General features: G+C 34.2%; 1 protein-coding gene across 5 annotated transcripts; it reads left to right on the forward strand.

The window, feature by feature from the left end:
• The first annotated feature begins 232 nt into the window (after positions 1-232).
• LOC112798307 (protein REBELOTE) lies at positions 233-14,238 on the forward strand. Of its 5 annotated transcripts, none has more exons than XM_072238008.1 (15): positions 244-717; positions 1,661-1,708; positions 3,301-3,432; positions 5,280-5,343; positions 7,152-7,260; positions 7,483-7,540; positions 7,630-7,724; positions 8,165-8,233; positions 10,260-10,787; positions 12,142-12,444; positions 12,595-12,921; positions 13,054-13,260; positions 13,443-13,532; positions 13,614-13,706; positions 13,818-14,238. In XM_072238008.1, the coding sequence occupies exons 3-15, from the start codon at positions 3,324-3,326 to the stop codon at positions 13,830-13,832; spliced, it is 2,067 nt and encodes a 688-aa protein (XP_072094109.1). In that variant the 5' UTR covers positions 244-717; positions 1,661-1,708; positions 3,301-3,323; the 3' UTR covers positions 13,833-14,238. The 5 variants fall into 5 exon arrangements, with proteins under 5 accessions (XP_025697383.1, XP_025697388.1, XP_025697381.1 ...); XM_072237998.1 differs by having other exon boundaries at positions 13,783-14,122; XM_025841598.3 differs by lacking the exon at positions 1,661-1,708 and having other exon boundaries at positions 233-717; positions 13,769-14,238.
• The last annotated feature ends 4,102 nt before the right edge of the window (positions 14,239-18,340 follow it).

An 18,340-nucleotide genomic window follows, 5' to 3' on the forward strand; every position in this document is an offset into this window, starting at 1 on the left:
ATTGCAGACTATTTTTTAGAAGAATTGTATAGGATATGATATGAAAATGACTATTGTGTGATCCTGAATTTGTATGTGAATTTTAATTTAGTCTCTAAAATTTTAATTGTCTCTATTTATGGTCCGGTTGCCTCCTGAAACGGTCTCTCAAAAAACCGGAGAAGAATTATCGATCCGGCCGGTTGAATCGGACCGTGAACTGACCGGTTTTAAAGAAAGGGCGTCGTTTTTTTTGGAAAATTTAGCTTACTTCACTCTTGGTTCTGAAGCTCCTTCGTTTCTTTCTCCCTTTCTCCCTCCCTTTCTTTCATTCGCAGAAACTCGGCCAAAAAACCCTAGCACTGTAAGCCTACACCGCCGCAAGGAGTGGCATACTGCCGCCGTCCGTCTTTCTATCTAGCTTCCCTCGTGCTCCAAATCTTCAATCCCTGTTCACTGTCACCGATCGCAGCTGCTTCCTCGAGCTCGGCGTCCGTCGTCTTTGTCTGCCCAGCCGCGCTTCCGCCGCCGTTTGTTTGCCATTCACGTTCGCGTCTTCGTTCGCGTTCTTCGCCGTTCAAGTTTGCTCGGCGTTCACCGTTCGCGTTCACTCGCCGTTCACCGTTCACCGTTCGGGTTCGCATTCGCGTTCGTCTGGAAGCCACGTTGCTCTGCTTCAAACTCTGCCCAACCCGCGCACTCCACCTAGCCGTCGAACTGCTCTCTTTTGTCGCCGCCGTGAGTTCCCTAAACCCGCCACCAGACAATCCAGTCACACAACACCAATACTCTGCTTCAAACTCTGCAACTTCTTCTCTATCACATTGATATTAAGCTTTGAATTCTCTTATTTCGTTTTAAGTTTACCGCACTCAACACGTTTGATGAAATGCTTTAACCATATTTCGGGTTGGTTTATCATTTCTAGCTTTTAGAAACTTAGTAAGTTGATTGCATGTGAAATTAGAATAATTGGATCTTAGTAATTAGGAAATTTTAGCTGCACAAATAGCATCTTTGTAGAAAACATATTAGCATGATGATTCCACTTGCATTAGTGTTCTTCGGGTAAATTTTAACTGTTAGTGTGAACTTGTTAATTTGCTAATTGTTAGGTTTCTACGATTTAATTTGTTGGATTTTCTATTTAGGTCTTGTTCTTGTTTATTTGCTAAATTGTTGTTGTGTATTTATTGTTGTCTTTGAGATTCTTGCTGGATATTGGTGATGATTGATTTATTGTATGCTTCATGTTTTCATTGTTTTCTTCTTCTGAAGGGAAAAAAAACTGTTTTCATTGTTTTGTTGATTGTTTGTTTTGTTTCAGAAATCAATTTTTTGTGATCAATGCTCAAACTCTAAATGCTGTTCTGCTGGTTTTGTTGTGTGTGTGTTTTGTTTCAGAAATCAATTTTTTGTTATCAATGCTCAAATTCTGAATGTTGTTCTTCTGTTTTTGTTTTGTTTCATAAATCAATATTTTGTGATCAATGCTCAAACTCTGAATGTTGTTCTGCTGTTTTTGTCTTGTTTCAGAAATCAATTTTTTGTGATCAATGCTCATACTCTGAATGTTGTTTTGTTTTGTTTTAAGGCTGTGTTTGGAAGAGGTGATTGATTTCTGAGTGTTGTTTTGTTTTTGTTTTAAAGCTGTGTATTGTGTTCAATTTTCATTTTGCAGGAAATTTTTTGAGGTATATAAGAATTAAGAAGAAAGATTATTTCAACGGTATTATTCTGTTGATTCTGGTCTGCTACAAGCTTGAACATAGAATTGAAGAGAGAAACCCTTTATTATTTCATTGGCCTATTTTTGGCATTGCATATCATTGTAGTTTGTTTATTCATAGAACTAGTTGTTTATGATCCCCTTTTGAAGTAAAAAAACGCAGTAGAAGAGTGTTTAGATCCAGTTGCTTTATTCATTGAATTTTTATAGAATCAGGCGTTTATTATAAAACGGTTTTTCCGGTTGAACTATGGTTGAACCGGTTGAACCAATGAACTAGTGAACCAGCAACTAAAACGGTTCGGTTTTCAGAATCTTGATATTACCCCTTTTAGATAGAAATTCAGATGCAGTTAACTTCATGTAAAGTTAATAGTTAAGAGTTATTAAATGATAATTTAATCAAACCTGTCAAATTAATTCATAATTCTCAACTATAAACTTCACATAAAATTAATTGCATTTGAGTTTTCACTCCTTTTATTAAAAATAAATAAAAAAATTAATATAATTTTTAAAAAATTCATCTGATGGTTAGGGTTTTCTTTTTGCTGCATCCCGCCTTCACTGATTCTACTATTCTATGATACAGCGCCACTTTCACCAATCACCAATCTTCATAAATGTGAAATATTTGTATAAAAAGTTCATCACAGGCAGCTACTGATATTTTTTTTTTGTATTGCACTCATCACTCTACGTATATTTTCTTTGATTAGTTACTGTGTGATCCTAATTTTTTTTATCAATACTTGCTCTTCTTCATTTAATTTAATGAAAACTTTCTTCTATGATCATCATTACTTTCTCCAAACATGAGCATCCTATCAGAATAATCAAAACTCCCAGCAGCAGCAACAAGGATTGCCCGTGCAAATATATATTAGTAGTTGAACAGTCTTTTAGATGTTGAGAAAATTAACTTGATGAAATGACTACGGGTTCTGGATGCAATATTTATTGTTGCATATTTTTGTGGCTGAAATGTGTATTAACTTTGTATATGTTTATTTTGCATGCTGTATTTTGGCTGAAATGTGCCCCATGGGTAGAATTAGGGTACAGAAGTTTGCTACCCGCGTAAGTAGCCGGGCGCATTCTATGTAGGGTTTGGTAGGGCAGGGCAGGGCGGGGTTGGGTAGCGGAAAAATCTGCTCCTATCCGTCCCATTGCCATCCCTGTTTATAAGAGAACATGGTTTTAGTTTTAAAAAGGGAGACTCTGAAAACGGAATGTTATCAAATGTGGTGATAGATGTGTTGACGGTGGATATAGAAAGTGGGAATATAATTTGCTTAATCATCTTGTCTCTTAGCTGCAAGATATATAAAAATAAACCTCAGAATTTATATTTCGATATTCTTTCTTTATCCTAAGCATAATGATTAGACATCAATCTAAGTCATTTTGCATTTTGTTATTATAAAGGACACTTAGACATTTTTCTTGGTTAAATTGGTTGGACCTGTGAACCTCTGTTCCTGATAGCTTGATCGATTTGTTGTCCTCCAACTTTCAGAACCTTGGTTTAGAATTTAGATCATCAATTGATTAATCTAAGTAGTTTTACATGATTGTGTCAACTTGTCTAGGTCTCTGTTGATATTGTTACCAAATGGGAAAGCTAGGGAAGAAGGCAAGAAAATTCGCAAGAAAGAATCTGCAGTCAGTTTTGAGGAACAAAAGGAAGTTAAAATCCAAATTCAAAAGGAAAGCTTCAAAAAGTAAGGGTTTTACCAATTACAATGCAGTTACCTGTGTTTACTATAGAACATGCTTTCCTGATGTCTTCACATGCTAATGACATTTGCCAAGATTGTGATTGTAATATATTTGTTTTATTGAATCATATTGTCTATAAAAAAAAAACCTGATTTGGATACAAAGTAGATTGATAAGTTGGTGTTGAAATATTTTGAGATGTATACCTCTCTCCCCTCAACTATTGTGAGACTCTTCCTGTACATGTTATTAATGAAATGTTCGCCAAGTTGGAACTTGCAATAGTATACTACTTTGAGTACTTTATTCATTGTTGTACCAACTGCCATTGATAGATTAAGACGGTCCTCATGAGATATAGCCTTATGTCGCCTTCGATCCTACAAAATGTCATTGGTATTAATTCTTTTCTGTGTAGCTTTCCCTATAGGTTCATCAAGTTGGAAGGAGTTGTATTTGAGGAATGGGTTAGTAACTATTAATAAGATTTACAGCTAAACATATCAAATGATCAAAAGACTGTACTCTTTTATCGGGGTTAGAAGACAAAGAAAGAAGCATATCAGGGAGATACAAAAGTAGTATTAATTCAAAGGACTCTCTATTATTTATATTAATAAAAAAGTGAATCTCCCTAGAAAAATAAGAATCCTGTACATTACAGAAAACCTAAATAAGTGATTTATGTGAGAAAGATAGGTGGTAAAAGGCTAAATTAAGAGATGTGTCTCCTACCCAATGATCCTCCCAAAATTTAAACTAGAACTGTTATCTACATGCAAAGAATGCAAAAAGTTAGTATAAACTTGAGAAATGAACTTCTAGGGGTAGAATGAGTAGCATGGGTGATAACATTAGCATCCCAATTATTGTAGTCCAAGTCATAGTTACTCCTAATAACTTGTAATTACTTGAGTGCAATTCCACCTGATGATGGTGGCTTGAGCATGCTTGCTGATGATTGGAGCTTCTTATGTTGCATACATTAACACTCTGAACAACTTATACCATTAAGAATAAACTTGATTGGAACTTATCCTAGCAAATAATATTTACCAGAACTATCACAATCTCAAATTTAAGTGAATGATAGGAAAAGAATGTTGAGATTCTAGGGCTTAGATAGGGAAGGAGAAAGAGAGAAAGATAAAGGCCCTGAATAATATGGACACCAATATGATTATGTGTTACAAGAGACAAACACATTATTTATAATAATAGGCAAACCTAATCCTAATCAGATAAGGAAAATGATCCTAAAATAATAATAAATATCAAAGTTGATTCTACAAGATATTACCTTATATTATGGGATATGATGGAGACAGCAAACAAATGGTGAACACATACGTCATGGAGGATGGTATTGTTCTGATACCATGTTGAAATTATGGAAAATTAGATAGGCAAGGAGATATAGAGAAACATAAAGGCTATAAATAATATGAAAGACACAGCTAATATGATTATGTTGTTATTTTAAGAGAGACAACCACCTATTATTACTAGTCATAATTGTAAGGAACCTAATCCTAATCCAATAAGTGAATGAAGTCTTGCTGACTTACATTGTTGAATAATTTCTATGCATTATGAATTTCGTAAATCCAACTGTTTAACAATATATTTTCAAATCAGTTGCAAATTTTATAAAAGTTTATTAGATTGATCTGTATAGTAAGATGTTGGAATTCAACGGTCAGATTGATGAAATTCATCGAGCATAAGACTATCAACAGTGTAATTAGCCATATTTACACCCGGTGCAGGTTATTCTTTTAAATGAATATGTTGAGTTTCTTTGGCTTCAGGTGAATTAGAAATTTTAATGATTTGTAATTTTTGACAGCAACGGGAGGTCAAGATGTTGAAGAAAACCAAGAGAGGGACACAACAAATCTATCTACGGAAAGGTAAAATGGTAACCTGAATTCATTTTTTCACACCTCTTAAGATATATCCCCGCTTTCTTAGTGCTTTAGTGTTTTTGATGTCATTATTTTTAAACTATCTTTTCTGTTGTTTTTGCTGATGAATTTTGAACAGTGATGGCCTTCTGTACAGAAGCTGTCCTCTGGAATAAATGAAAAACTAAATTATACATGATTTTGATATTCTGTTAAGACCCATATCATTTGTTTTGTTTAATTTAGTTATGAGAAAAGCTTGTCATATGTCATTGCACATTTCAGTCGTTACTTTCTATAGGGTGTTTTAGAAAGGAAAATAATATAAAGATGATTTTATTTAATGAATCGAAATGAATGATTTGATTTATAAATCATTTATTGTGTATTGAATAAATTATAAAAATAGGATATGAATTGATTTATAAATTAACTAATGTCTGGGACACTAAAATTAAGATTGATTTGATTTAGTTTTGCTCTTTCTCTCTCACACACACATCAAGAACTTGCATGCACGAATGAAAGGGCATGCAACTATATTACAATTGCCTGCTGTTATGATCCCATTAGTGAGTGAGTTAGGAGTCATTTCGGGAAGTTAGTCGCCATAGATAAAGTGTTGGAGGATTTAGTTAAAGGTCTATGAACATTTGAGATGGAAAGATTAGAGATGAAGGTGCTTTTCGTTTTGAAGCTGACAAAATAGAGAAAGTTGCAAACTATGAATTTTGAATCTTCAATTGGGGTCATATTGTGTCGGATAGATAGGTGTGGTGGATTTGATTTTGGAATTCCAATTTTACTGCGACATTTTAATACAAATAATGCAATTTCGTGGATGATGAATGAAGTGCTGCAACTAAGTTCAATATTCTCTCCATCTATCTATTTAGATTCATGTAAATATTAATAGTTGAAAGGGTAGTATTTTCTTTTGATAGATTTGAACACCAAATCAAACCATTTCCAGACAAATCCTTTAAAAAGTTTTCGAATTTAAGAAAAACACTACTCTATTCTAATGGGTTAAAAATTAAGTCATTTCCTTTATTTTAAAAGTCCAAAACAAAAGGTTCCAATTTTTATTCAAGTCACTTCTGATTATATACTTTGGAAAGCACACTGATGGTTTGCGGTTTGTGATTAAATGTTGAGTGATTAAGAGCTTTACACAATCTAATTCTAATTCTATCCCATGGATTTGTTAATAAGAAAATCCTTCATTAAAGGTGTGTGAATTTTGCTCTAGCCGAATACTCCAGATAGTGGCATATATTGGCATATACTACATGACCATAAAGGTATTGCCTGTTTCCTGCTCCCAAAATTCGCAAACCTAATCAACCATGACTGATCCAAGGAACTAGAGCACATCCATGACCCGCCAGAAATACCAAAATATTCCACAAGGAGACAGCCATGGAACAAATGTGAAACTGTCAGAGAAGACCGGAGGATGGGAGGAATACTTGGTTAGAAAGGTAGATAAGACGGGAGATGATTCACTAGTTAGGAAATAGGGGCAGAGGGAGACCTACAAAGAGTCTGAATGAGGTGATTGGAAGAGATTTAAGAGTGAATAGGCTGAGTGCAGTTATGATTCACAACTGGTCACAATGACATCGTTTGATTCATGTAGTTGATCTCACCTAGTGGTACAAGGTTTTGTTGCTGTTGATGCTGTATTTCTACATTTAAATAGCTTGTCTACCAGCATGGTTCACAATATGACTTAATGGTTTAAGGCTTTGGATGCCGTTTGCCAAATAAATTAAGTTAAATTTTTTTATTATATTTTATTTGTTTTTCAGAAAAGCAATGGCTGAAGAAATTGAAGATGTTTCCCTTGATGATGTATTCAGTGAAGATGATAGTGAGGGCCTTGGAGAAGATTCAGACAGTGATGTATATCTTTCTGAGGTTGGATTATAATTTTTCACTGAAGCTCTTGTTATTTCCAAATTTCAACATTGATCTGATTACCTGTTTGCATAATTGGCATATTCATTTCTTGATATACCCAAGAATCAAGCTGAGGTTGAATTATAATTTTTCACTGAAGCTCTTGTGATTTCCAAATTTCAAAATTTATCTGATTACCTGTTTGCATATTTGGCATATTAATTTCTTTGATATAACCAGGACTCATGCTGTGCACATTTGACGGAATGTGATGGTGAAAGTGAAAATAATATTGATAGTAAGGATATTTCTTGCATTATTTTAAGCTAAATTCTAATTACCTCTCTGCATGTGTTTAGTTAGACTTTGATCCAAGTTAATTTTCAGGCAGCAATGGAGGTAGTTCCTTAATGGTTCATAACAGAGATATTCGTGCGGAACTTGTGAAGAAAGCAAAAAGGTTGAACAAATTAAAAGAAAAGGTAGTTTCCTTGTATCCTATGGTTAGGTATTGGGTTTACAGCAGATCTTATTTTCTTTATTTAGAACTTTTTTTTATGTGTGAGATGTGTTCTAAAACTACACTATGCATAAGTTTGAGTGTAGAAGCCCAAGAGAGGAACCAAATGATAGAATACTAAATAACCTGTGTTACTTTTAAACCACTCACGCACAAAACTGATTGACTAACATACTATTTAAAAGCAGAGTAGATGACCATTCTTCCTCTTCAAATATGTTAGCCTCATGTATGGGAAGTTTCAATGTGATTCTGAGATGTTATTTTCATGTTTTTCACGATGCTTGATAGGAATAAATGACATATTTGTTGTTGAAAAGGGTGTCATAATTGGGATCAAATGTTGCCATTCTGCGTTTCTTGTTCCAATATCTAACTTTAACTTATCTTTGAAATCTTCAGGATCCAGAGTTTGCCCGATTTCTGGAACGTTATGATGTGAGCATTAAACAAGCCAAAGATGATGAAACTGTGAGGCTTTTTTTTTTTGGTAGCATTCTTGAATTTTACATTTAGGAACTTTTGGCTAATACATCTAATGTTTTTCAATCTTTCTCTCCCTTGCCACCCCATTATTTTGAAATAATATTTGATAGAAGTAGTTTCTTTTATTTATACAAATTACAGCTTTTCTATTTTAGATATTTATATAATATAATAAAAGAAGAAAGGTAAAGCATATCGATAAGTTCTTAAATAGTGATTCTACATGATGTTTACAATTAGCCTATTAGCCAAATACATTTGTAAATCAAACAAATGCTTTTCTATAGTTATTAGTTTTTACTAGCATCTCGTCCTTTTTTAATTTTTATATGTTTTAATTTCCGTTAATTTCTTCAAAGCTGGTTATTCAGTGTAAACTGCCTTTTTTCTTTTGCCGAAGCTTTCTTTTGTTATGAGAGAGTAAGGAGTTGGTGATTGTTAAAAAAAAAAAAATCTAATGTGGAATTTTTAACTTTGTGAAATTCAAATAGGAGAGTTATAAATTGTCATTGGGTAGTTACAAAAAGTTACATTATATGAAGGTATAGATTTTAGTATTTGATTATTAAACTTCTCAAAATCCTACTTTTTATTTTAATGTATATAATTTATTTTTGTATATTTTTTGTTTATGCTATTATGTAACCATATTTTATTACAAAATAGTATATACGTTAGTAAATATACTGGTGTTGTCTAAACATGAAGAGTTCTCTTTAAAGTCGTAGCATTCCTTTCAACTAAAATGGATGGGAGGATTGCAATTAATGACCGTCGCCACCTATCCTTAGCTTGTTTGTGAAAGTCAACCTCTACATTAAGGCTCCATTGTATAGACACTGAGATGTAGACATTGAGAGATAGATCAAGAAGACATAGACACAAAATACATGTATACATGTTTTATGTTTAGCAAAGCAAATACACAAAACCCTAAATAGTCCATAATACCTTCATCTCCTACCTTCACCACCACCACCCGGACTTTCCATCTACCACCACCTATTTTTCTCCTCCACCATTCATAACCAAAAATAAATCAACATCAACCCAAATTATTATTACCAACAAGATCTCTTTCAAAAATCAATTCAACAATTCTTATTTTTTTATTAAAAAAAAGAAAAAAAAATGGAAACAGATCTGGGAAACAGATCTCCTTCAGCACCACCTCACCCTCCTTCCATAGTCCTTCCCCAAACCCTCTGTGCCCGAAATACATCTCCGCCTCCACCGTGTCTCCGCCATCCTCCGCCACCTGAAGCGGCAGACGCCCGTAGTACCCCACACTCAGGTCTTCGGAATCATCGAGAAGAGAGTGATTGAAGCACGATGGGTGAAGAGGAAGAGTGGGAGAGAGGCGGCAGTGGGCGACAAGAAGAGGAAAAGGGAGAGAGGCAGCTCGGTGGGCGCTGTGAAGAGGAAGAGGGAGAAAGGCGGCGGTGGGCGGTGGAGAGCGAAGGGGAGGACGCGGCAGTGGTGGTGGCAAGATGGAGGAGGGAGGAAGGAATGGTGAGCCACTGAAAATAGAATGAGGAGTTGGAGGGAGGTGGAAGATGCTAACAGGAGGGAGATAGGTTTGGGAGAATGAGAGGGTAAATTTTGGAATTTTAAAAATTAAATAAGGGTAAAAGTGTAAAATATTAATGTCTCAATTAGTTGGAGATACACAAATTTAGTGTTTCCGTGTCTATCTGTGTCTTCCCGTGCCCATCTAAAAATTGTGTCTCACTAAACCAAACTGAGGACTTGTGTCACTGTGCTCATGTCTTAAGAGACATGGACAGCAACCAAAAGCTACCTGAGTGATGCAGCTGCTTCTTATTTATTTATTTATTTTTACAATGTTAGTGGTTTTTGGTAATATGATAACCTTGTTGATTTCCTGTCTACATAACTTATTATAGGGTTTTGACATTGGTGTCATTGTCTATTTATCTGACATAGGACTCAACTTTTAGCATAACTTGCACTTGTGTTGATGACAATTGTCTGCTCTTCTGTGGTTTAGAGTTCTGATGATGAAGGTGGTTTAGATGGGATGCATCCAATGAATGAAGATGCTGTTCGTTCTCATGTACCCAAATGTTTAACAAGTGGACAAGTTGATTCTTTGTGTAATATGGTTAAAAAAGATCACAACATGGCAGCCCTTACTTGTCTCATAAATGCTTATTGCACAGCCTGCCACAGTGATTCTAAAGCACCTAGTGCCAGTATTTCTGTCTTATCCCACAACATTCAGAGTGGTGAAACTTTCTCCAAGATATTAATGTTCATGCTACATCAGGCTGATACTATATTTAGGAAGTTACTGGGATTGTCATGCTCGAATTGCAAGAAGGAAACTGTTTTGGAGCTAAAGAATACATCAAAATGGTTATCTCTGAAACCGCATATTAAATCATACCTTAGGAGTACTCTGTTTCTCCTGAACCAGGTTACAGACTCAGAGTTATTGACATTCACAATTTGTCGACTAAGAACTTCAATCATCTTCCTAGTTGCATTTCCAACTGTGTTGCGCAAGCTTCTTAAGGTATACTCAAATTCAATTGCTATAAATAGTTCTTGAAATTCATATGTTATGATAGTATGCTTCTATCTTTTATAAAAAAAGAGGTCCATATAGGTGGTTTACGAGAGGTTTTGGTGCTTCCTTAAGTGATAGTAGCTTATATTTCTGTTAGATATTTGCTATTATTTCATGATTATTTCCTTATTTGGTATTATGAGAGAAGATAAAGATATCATAGGATATTATCTTTATTTCTTACACTCCTCAACCTGTGCATGAGTGACATGAAGTCATTAAGCAAGTATATAGTTTGAGCGTGACGCTTGAATGAGGCACCACATGACTATTTTTAAGGAGTTCTGTAGCATCATTAAGCAAGTATATGGTTTGACCCATAGCATGATACTTGCATGAGTCACCGCATGTTTCTTGTTTTTCCCCAACTTCTAGTTACTACTAACAAAAGGACAAAAATCTGAAGTAGATCTTTCATCTACTTGAGAACTGACCCAATTTGTACAAGTAAAACCTTTTATTTGACAAAGGTTATGATCATTGTAGAAAACATGCTGTCTATCCCTTGGGTATATATTTTAAAATGAACAGAGAAGCATCCTAAAGTGTTGTCCTTGTAGAGTATATTAATCAATTGATTAACCACACTTTACCGACCAGTGCCCTCTATGACCTTTTGTCAAGAAGCATCTCTCTCAAAAGTGTTTTGAAATACAGGCATATGAATTGTTTCATAATTTATCCAACATGCTTCTTCAAGCGATAACCACTTTTAGCCTTGAAGTGTGGATAGTGCATTACCTATCTTACCGTGTATTGAAATTCATTTTTGTTCTACAAAAAATGCAGACCACAGGTATCAAACTATTGACCTTTTTGGTCATAAAGTTCGATATCTTGTCATGAACTATGATAACCAAAATACTAAGACTTTGGATAGAAGCACATAAATGGTTCTATATTTAACTCCCTGTGTCTATAAGAACATTACCATGATCAGTTAACTGCATAACATTCCTAGCCATTGGGTCTAACATGGTTTGGCTTTCTCAACTAACTGTAATCAAAATGTATCTAGATACACTACATTGAGCTCCCTATATGTGTAAATTGAGTGTAGTACAACCTGTACAAGTCATAATGCAGACTAACAAGACAGTATTTGCTAATAATAGCTGACACTTCATCCATATTGGTTGATGACTTGTGGCAATCAGATTCTTATAGTGGTTGTGTTCAATGTTGTACCTTTCATAATTCCCTGGACCTGCGTTAACGCAGGATGCTTGTGCATCGGACTGCCTTTACATCAATCTATGATATGTCAAAATCATCCTCACTTTACTCAAACTGATTGCAGATTTCTGTTCATCTCTGGGCAACAGGTGATGAGTCTTTGTCATCACATTCCTTTCTCATCATCAAAGATATATCTTCCATGTTTGGCTTGAATTGGTTTGATTCCTGCTTCGTCAAAACATATAAAGCATTCATTAATCACACTCAATATGTTGACCAAAGGTTGTTTGAGCATATACATTTTCTAAGGAACTCCTATCTGGAGCTCTGCAGTTTAGATGTGCAGAAATCATCTAACATGGCAATGAAATGTATGCTGCACCTGGCTAAGATATTGCAGAAGGGGCGGCAGACAAAGAAGAAGGTATTCTTTAAGCATTTTATCTTCCTTGTTACTCTTGCCGAGGGAAGTTAAATGTTTAAATGGTCTCAGATTTAAAGAATTTGATAATATTTTGCTTGTTGGGGAAATGTCTGACAATTGTTCAACTGCCTTTTTTTTAATTTGTGGCAGGAGGTGGTTAAAAAAATTTGCAGTTGGCAGTACATTAATTGTATTGAACTCTGGGTTGCATTTATATCAGCAAATGCACCTGAGTATGATCTTCATCCATTGCTATACATGATTGTACAGATTATAAATGGAATTGCTCTACTGTTTCCTGGTCCTAGATACTTACCACTGAGGATAAGATGTATCCAATGGCTTAATCAACTTGCTGGTTCTACTGGGATTTTCATCCCTGTTATATCATTGGTGTTGGATGTTGTAGCATACAAAATTGCCAAGGATGGTGGTAGAAAGTCTGGCAAAGGTTTTGAGCTACAGTCTACCATAAAGGTTGGACATCGATACCACAGTAAATTATTTATATTTTCTCGAGTCCAGTGTGTCTTGGCCACTGAATACACAGAAAATTTTGGATTGCACTCTACTTTTTTTGTTGAAACTGACATTTAATAACTATTGCAGCTTCCAAAGCACTGGTTAAAATCACGCAACTTCCAAGTGGAGTGTATCTCATCTGCCATTGAGCTCCTTTCTGAGCATTTTGCACAATGGAGCTACCATATATCTTTTCCTGAGCTGGCAACAGCTCCAATTGTCCACCTCAAGAAGCTTTATGAGATAACTTCTATTGAGAGTTCTAGACGGGTTATCAAGCGTTTCATTGATCAGGTACAAGTCCTAGTACGAGGCAATTCTATTTTCCTTTGTCTTGTCTTCCCCTGGATTTATGTTCAATTTTGACTTTTAGCTTTCAAATGAGTATTTGGCAATATAGTCACTTCGAATAAACTATTTTATGTGACCCTTTTTAAATGTGGACATTGAACTATAGACGTGTTGCTGTTTTTCAGGTGGAGATGAACGTTGACTTTGTGCAAAAGAAGAGAGAGGAGGCGCCTTTCTCTCCGAAGGATCAGCAGACTGTTGAAACATTTCTTCAGGTATCTCCCTCACTTTTATTATCTCACTTTAGAGTTTCAGTCATCATTTTAACTGTAATACTTAAGTTGTTGCTTTGGCAGATTGAAAGACGTAGTGGTAACACTCCATTTATGCAATACTATAGAAGCATAATGAGTAAGGCTGTAACCAGGAAAATGATTTCAAATACAAAGGTATGATTGGCTTAATTACTCCTCTGTTCCGTTATTTATATTTTGATTAGGTTCTGTCACAGTTATTTATACCTAGGGTTATGCACTGAGACTTCCACCACAATTGTTCAGGCAGCATTAGTCTAGGAGTTCTGATTTGGATTTGGATTCGGATTCTCTTCTGTGAAGGTAGTTTGTAACTGAACATGAGGGTTTCTCATCCTTGAACAAGCTGAACTACTATTTTCCTTTGGTGGTCAATGGGATTTTAACTTTCTCATCTTCAATGGATCACATTTTTAATGTACAATTAAATTCTCTATGTTAAGCTCTTGACAGTTTCCCAAGTCTTAACACAATGGACGAAGCAAAATGCATGGTCGAAATGCTTGAGGTGATTTGACCATCAATGAAACCTGAAAGAATCAATGTTTTCATGTTTCAGGGTCTGAGGAAAATGGAAGTTTCTTCCATTACGAAATTTTTTGTACACCTTAGCTTAAGTTCAATCATTATCACAATAAAATAACAAAATAGCAACCTTGAGGAGTTATGAAGGGTTTTTTTTTTTTTTTCGGCTCAACGATCAATGTTTTGAATTATTGTTTCTAAAGTTAAGTTATATAGTCTGAAGAAAAATAATAGTACATGAGTTTTAATTTTGCATTTTACCTAACATACCAAGAAACTGTTTGTTGTGTGCTTAGAGGCAAAAAAGAGCCTATCTAACCATGTAAATGAAAATGAAATGGTTTTAACATGAATCGAGTTCTTATAAACTCTTTAAGATAAAATGGAACTTACAGACAGAACAATAGCAACACCAACAATAGCATATATGTAGTTCTTTGAAATATCCAACATGGAGTAAATATTGCGCTAGTTGTGTATTCCTTTTAAAATGGTTAGAATATATTAGGATGAATTAGTATTTAGAGTATCTTAATATTTATATTAGGATATTATGTTTTTATTATTTTGATTTTTTTAATATTTATAAATATTCTTGTATTATTTCTATTCTTTTAATACTTATAAATATTTTTGTATATTATATCATGTCATACAACTTGAATATACATAATTGTTTTTTTTATCTATTACTCTCTTTAACTTTTCTAATATGGTATTAAAGTTATGATATCTTTTTTGAAGAGGATATAGATTATTTTTTCCATGAGAAATTACCATATTTTTTTTTACATAAATATTTTTTCCATGCCTTATTTATAAGAAAGTATATGGGAACAATGCTTTTTTTGAACTACGTAAACACTAAATTAAAAAAAGAATGTTAATTTTAATTTTAAAATTTAAATTTTGAATGTATTAGAATTATTCATATTTAATGGGTTTGAGATGTAGCCTATTGTTCATGATTTTTTTGTCTACTTAGTAGAATTACTTTTTTATTTGTTGTTATTGTTTTGATGCTTTCTCATCTCATCGATTAGCACATCCTTTCTGTCTTGTATTTCTAAGTCTAATATACTAAATACTACTGCTGTTTGTCGCCAAACGTGCCACGAGAAGCTCCCTATCTAGGGATGGCAATACTACCCGAACCCGCGGCACCCATCCCACTCCTATCCGCTCAGGGCGGGTTTTTAGCGGGGGTGGGTTTTTGGGAGGGACAGAGCGGAGTCGGGTTTAGGTAATACCTGCCCCTACCCGTCTCGCTATATATATAATATATATAATTTTAATATATAATATGTATAATATATGTAAAATAATTAGTAAATGATTAATAATATTGTATCATAATTAATTTTTACTTTAATTTATGTTATATATGTGATAATAGTTATATAAATTTTGAAATTTAATTTTATTTATTGAATTTTAATAATTATAGGGGCGGGACGAGTACCCGCAGGGACGGGTACCCATAGGGACGGGTTAGGGTTCAACGTTTTACTACCCGCGGGTAGAAGCGGGGCGGGTTCTATGCGGGTTGTTGTACGGTGGAGCGGGGTTGAGTAGAGCAAAAATCCGCCCCTACCCGCCATGTTGCCACCCCTGACCCTATCCACCTCCAATAGTCGTGTTTCTTTCAGTCATATTTTGAGTATGTTTTTGACGTTTTCATCCATCACAGATCCTACCACTCTCTTCACTGTATCATTTAGAGTGGGCGACCAAAATTTCACCTTCTGTTGCCGGATGTTTCGGCATGTGCTACTGAAGGTGCTTCTGCTGTCCACCACCACCTTAATTTCCACCCGCAATGTTTTCACCCTTTTTGGTCATCTTTTCTGCGTCTTTTTTCACCACCGACAACACCATGATGCTTTTCTCTTTGTCGTGAGTCAAATGGACCAAACCCCACCACCATAGGAGCTTTCATGTGTTGCCACGCGCTTTCCAAAGCGGTTATCACTATCACTCAAACTTACATATTCATATTCAATCTCCAGAGTTAGATTTGCTTCCATCTCAATGGTCAAGATTGGAGACCCGTTACTGTGACTTGCCCCTCTAACCGACTCGACACGCAACTCGTATATCTACCCGACCCGTTTTTGTGTGGACCGCACGTTGATTAGGGCTAAGTCAGCTATTAACGTGTCTCACACATCTTTTTAGGTGTTAACATGTGGCTTCCATGCTATTGATATAGCAGTTGGTGTGTTTGCTGAAGTGTACCACTGGGGACTCCTTTTAAGATTTTTTGTGTCTTCTTTTTTATTTTATCCTCTATTCTTACAATTTTTGTCCTAATTTTGCTATTTTGACATTTTCAAGATATGTTTACAATTCTCGTGGAGAAACCAGTTGTTTTTCAACTATTCCGTTTGTACTATACTTTTCGGCTACTCACCACCTTTCAAATAATTCGTCATCTTTTTGATAGTTTGCTACCACTTCTGCAGTTTTTTGGTAATTCGTCATCTTGCCAACAATTTGCCACCTATTTGGCAGTTTTCTAGTAGTTCGCCATCTCTTTTATAGATCTCCAATTTTTTTGGTAGTTTATCACTCTTTTGGCAGTTTTATCTGCACTTCATTTTAGCAGTTCTATCTATATTCATTCTGTCAGTTACTGCATTTTTTATTCTGTTGTTTTTAATAAATTTTAAATTTAAGTTGTCATTTGAATTTGATAAAAAATGTTAGAACATATTAGGATCAATGAGCATTATTTAACATATCTATATATTTATTAAAGGGTAAAGTACTTAATTGGTCCCCTACGTTTGGGCAAAATCCTGTTTTGATCCTTAAGATTTAAAGTGTTCTATTTGAATCCAAAAATTTTTTATTTAACTTCAATGTAGTCCATCGTGATGTCAAAGTTAAATAATTAAGGGAATGTCCTACATAACAACATTACAAAAACAAAGTCGATAATTTGGAGAACAAGTACAAATTTCAGAGGCACAACATCAACCATGAATGCATCAATACATTTATTTATCATTCTCTTTAGTTCTATAGAAAATAATTCATTTAAATTGTAAGAAGAATAATAAATAAATGTATTGATACATCCACAGTTGATTTTGTACCTCTAGAGCTTGTACTTATTTCCCTGATTATCGACCTTATTCTTATACTGTTGTCGTGCAGGACATTCCATTAATTATTTAATTTTGATCTCAGGATGGGACTACATTGAAACTAAATAAAAGATTTTTGGATTCAAATAGGATATTTTAAATGTAGTCCCTGAGGTACTTTACGCCCAAATATAAAGGACCAATTTAATACTTTACCATTTATTATAAGATATTATATTTTTACTATTTTAATTATCTTTGTACTTATAAATACCGTTATATATTGTATCATATCACACAATTTAGATATACATAAATTTTTTTTTATTATTCTCTCTAATCTTTCTAATAAAAATATTGTAATTTTATAGTAGCGTACTATACTTGTAATAGATGGGAGAAAAGTAATTTTGAACATTGATTTTCAAACATTGGTGCGAAAACACGCCTTTTACTTTGACATATTTATGAGGTGAGCATTTATTGCACATGGAATATAGGTGTTGTTTCTGAGAATGCTTTCACTTATGTACTACTTTTGATGTGATATGTTTACTTAGATTTTGTTTAAGGTTATTTTACTCTTTCTGAGGTACCGATTTCATTTAGTTTGCTTATATTACTATAAAAAAAATTTTTGTTAGTACATTACACATTCGAGTAAACATTAAATAGAAAATAATAAAATTATTAAATTATATTTAAATTTATTAATTATTAAAAGGGTTAAATATTTTTTTCGTCCCTAAAATTTGAGATGAAAATTAAAATCATCTCGAACCTTTTTTTTTTATTAAAATTATTCTCAATGTTATAAAATGTTATAAAATCGTTCTTTTTTTTTATCACAATTTTATTTTTTTGACCAAATTACTCTTATATCTCTTCTCTATTCCCTCTCCCACCCCCACCCGCACCCCCACCCCCACCCGATATCTCTTTCTTGTTCTCTCCTCATCCCGTTCTCCATCCTTCACACCCTTACCATTAACAACAGTAACAACCAAAAATCTTCTACCCACAAACTAAATTTAATATCAGTAACAACCAAATTCAACCACAACAAATTCAGCAATTTCAGCAACAACAACCACAAAATAAATCAGTAAAAATTTTACATTTAACAATAATTCAACAATTATCAACCGCAAC

Source organism: Arachis hypogaea, chromosome 1, assembly GCF_003086295.3.
Source record: "Arachis hypogaea cultivar Tifrunner chromosome 1, arahy.Tifrunner.gnm2.J5K5, whole genome shotgun sequence".
Taxonomy (NCBI): Eukaryota; Viridiplantae; Streptophyta; class Magnoliopsida; order Fabales; family Fabaceae; genus Arachis; species Arachis hypogaea.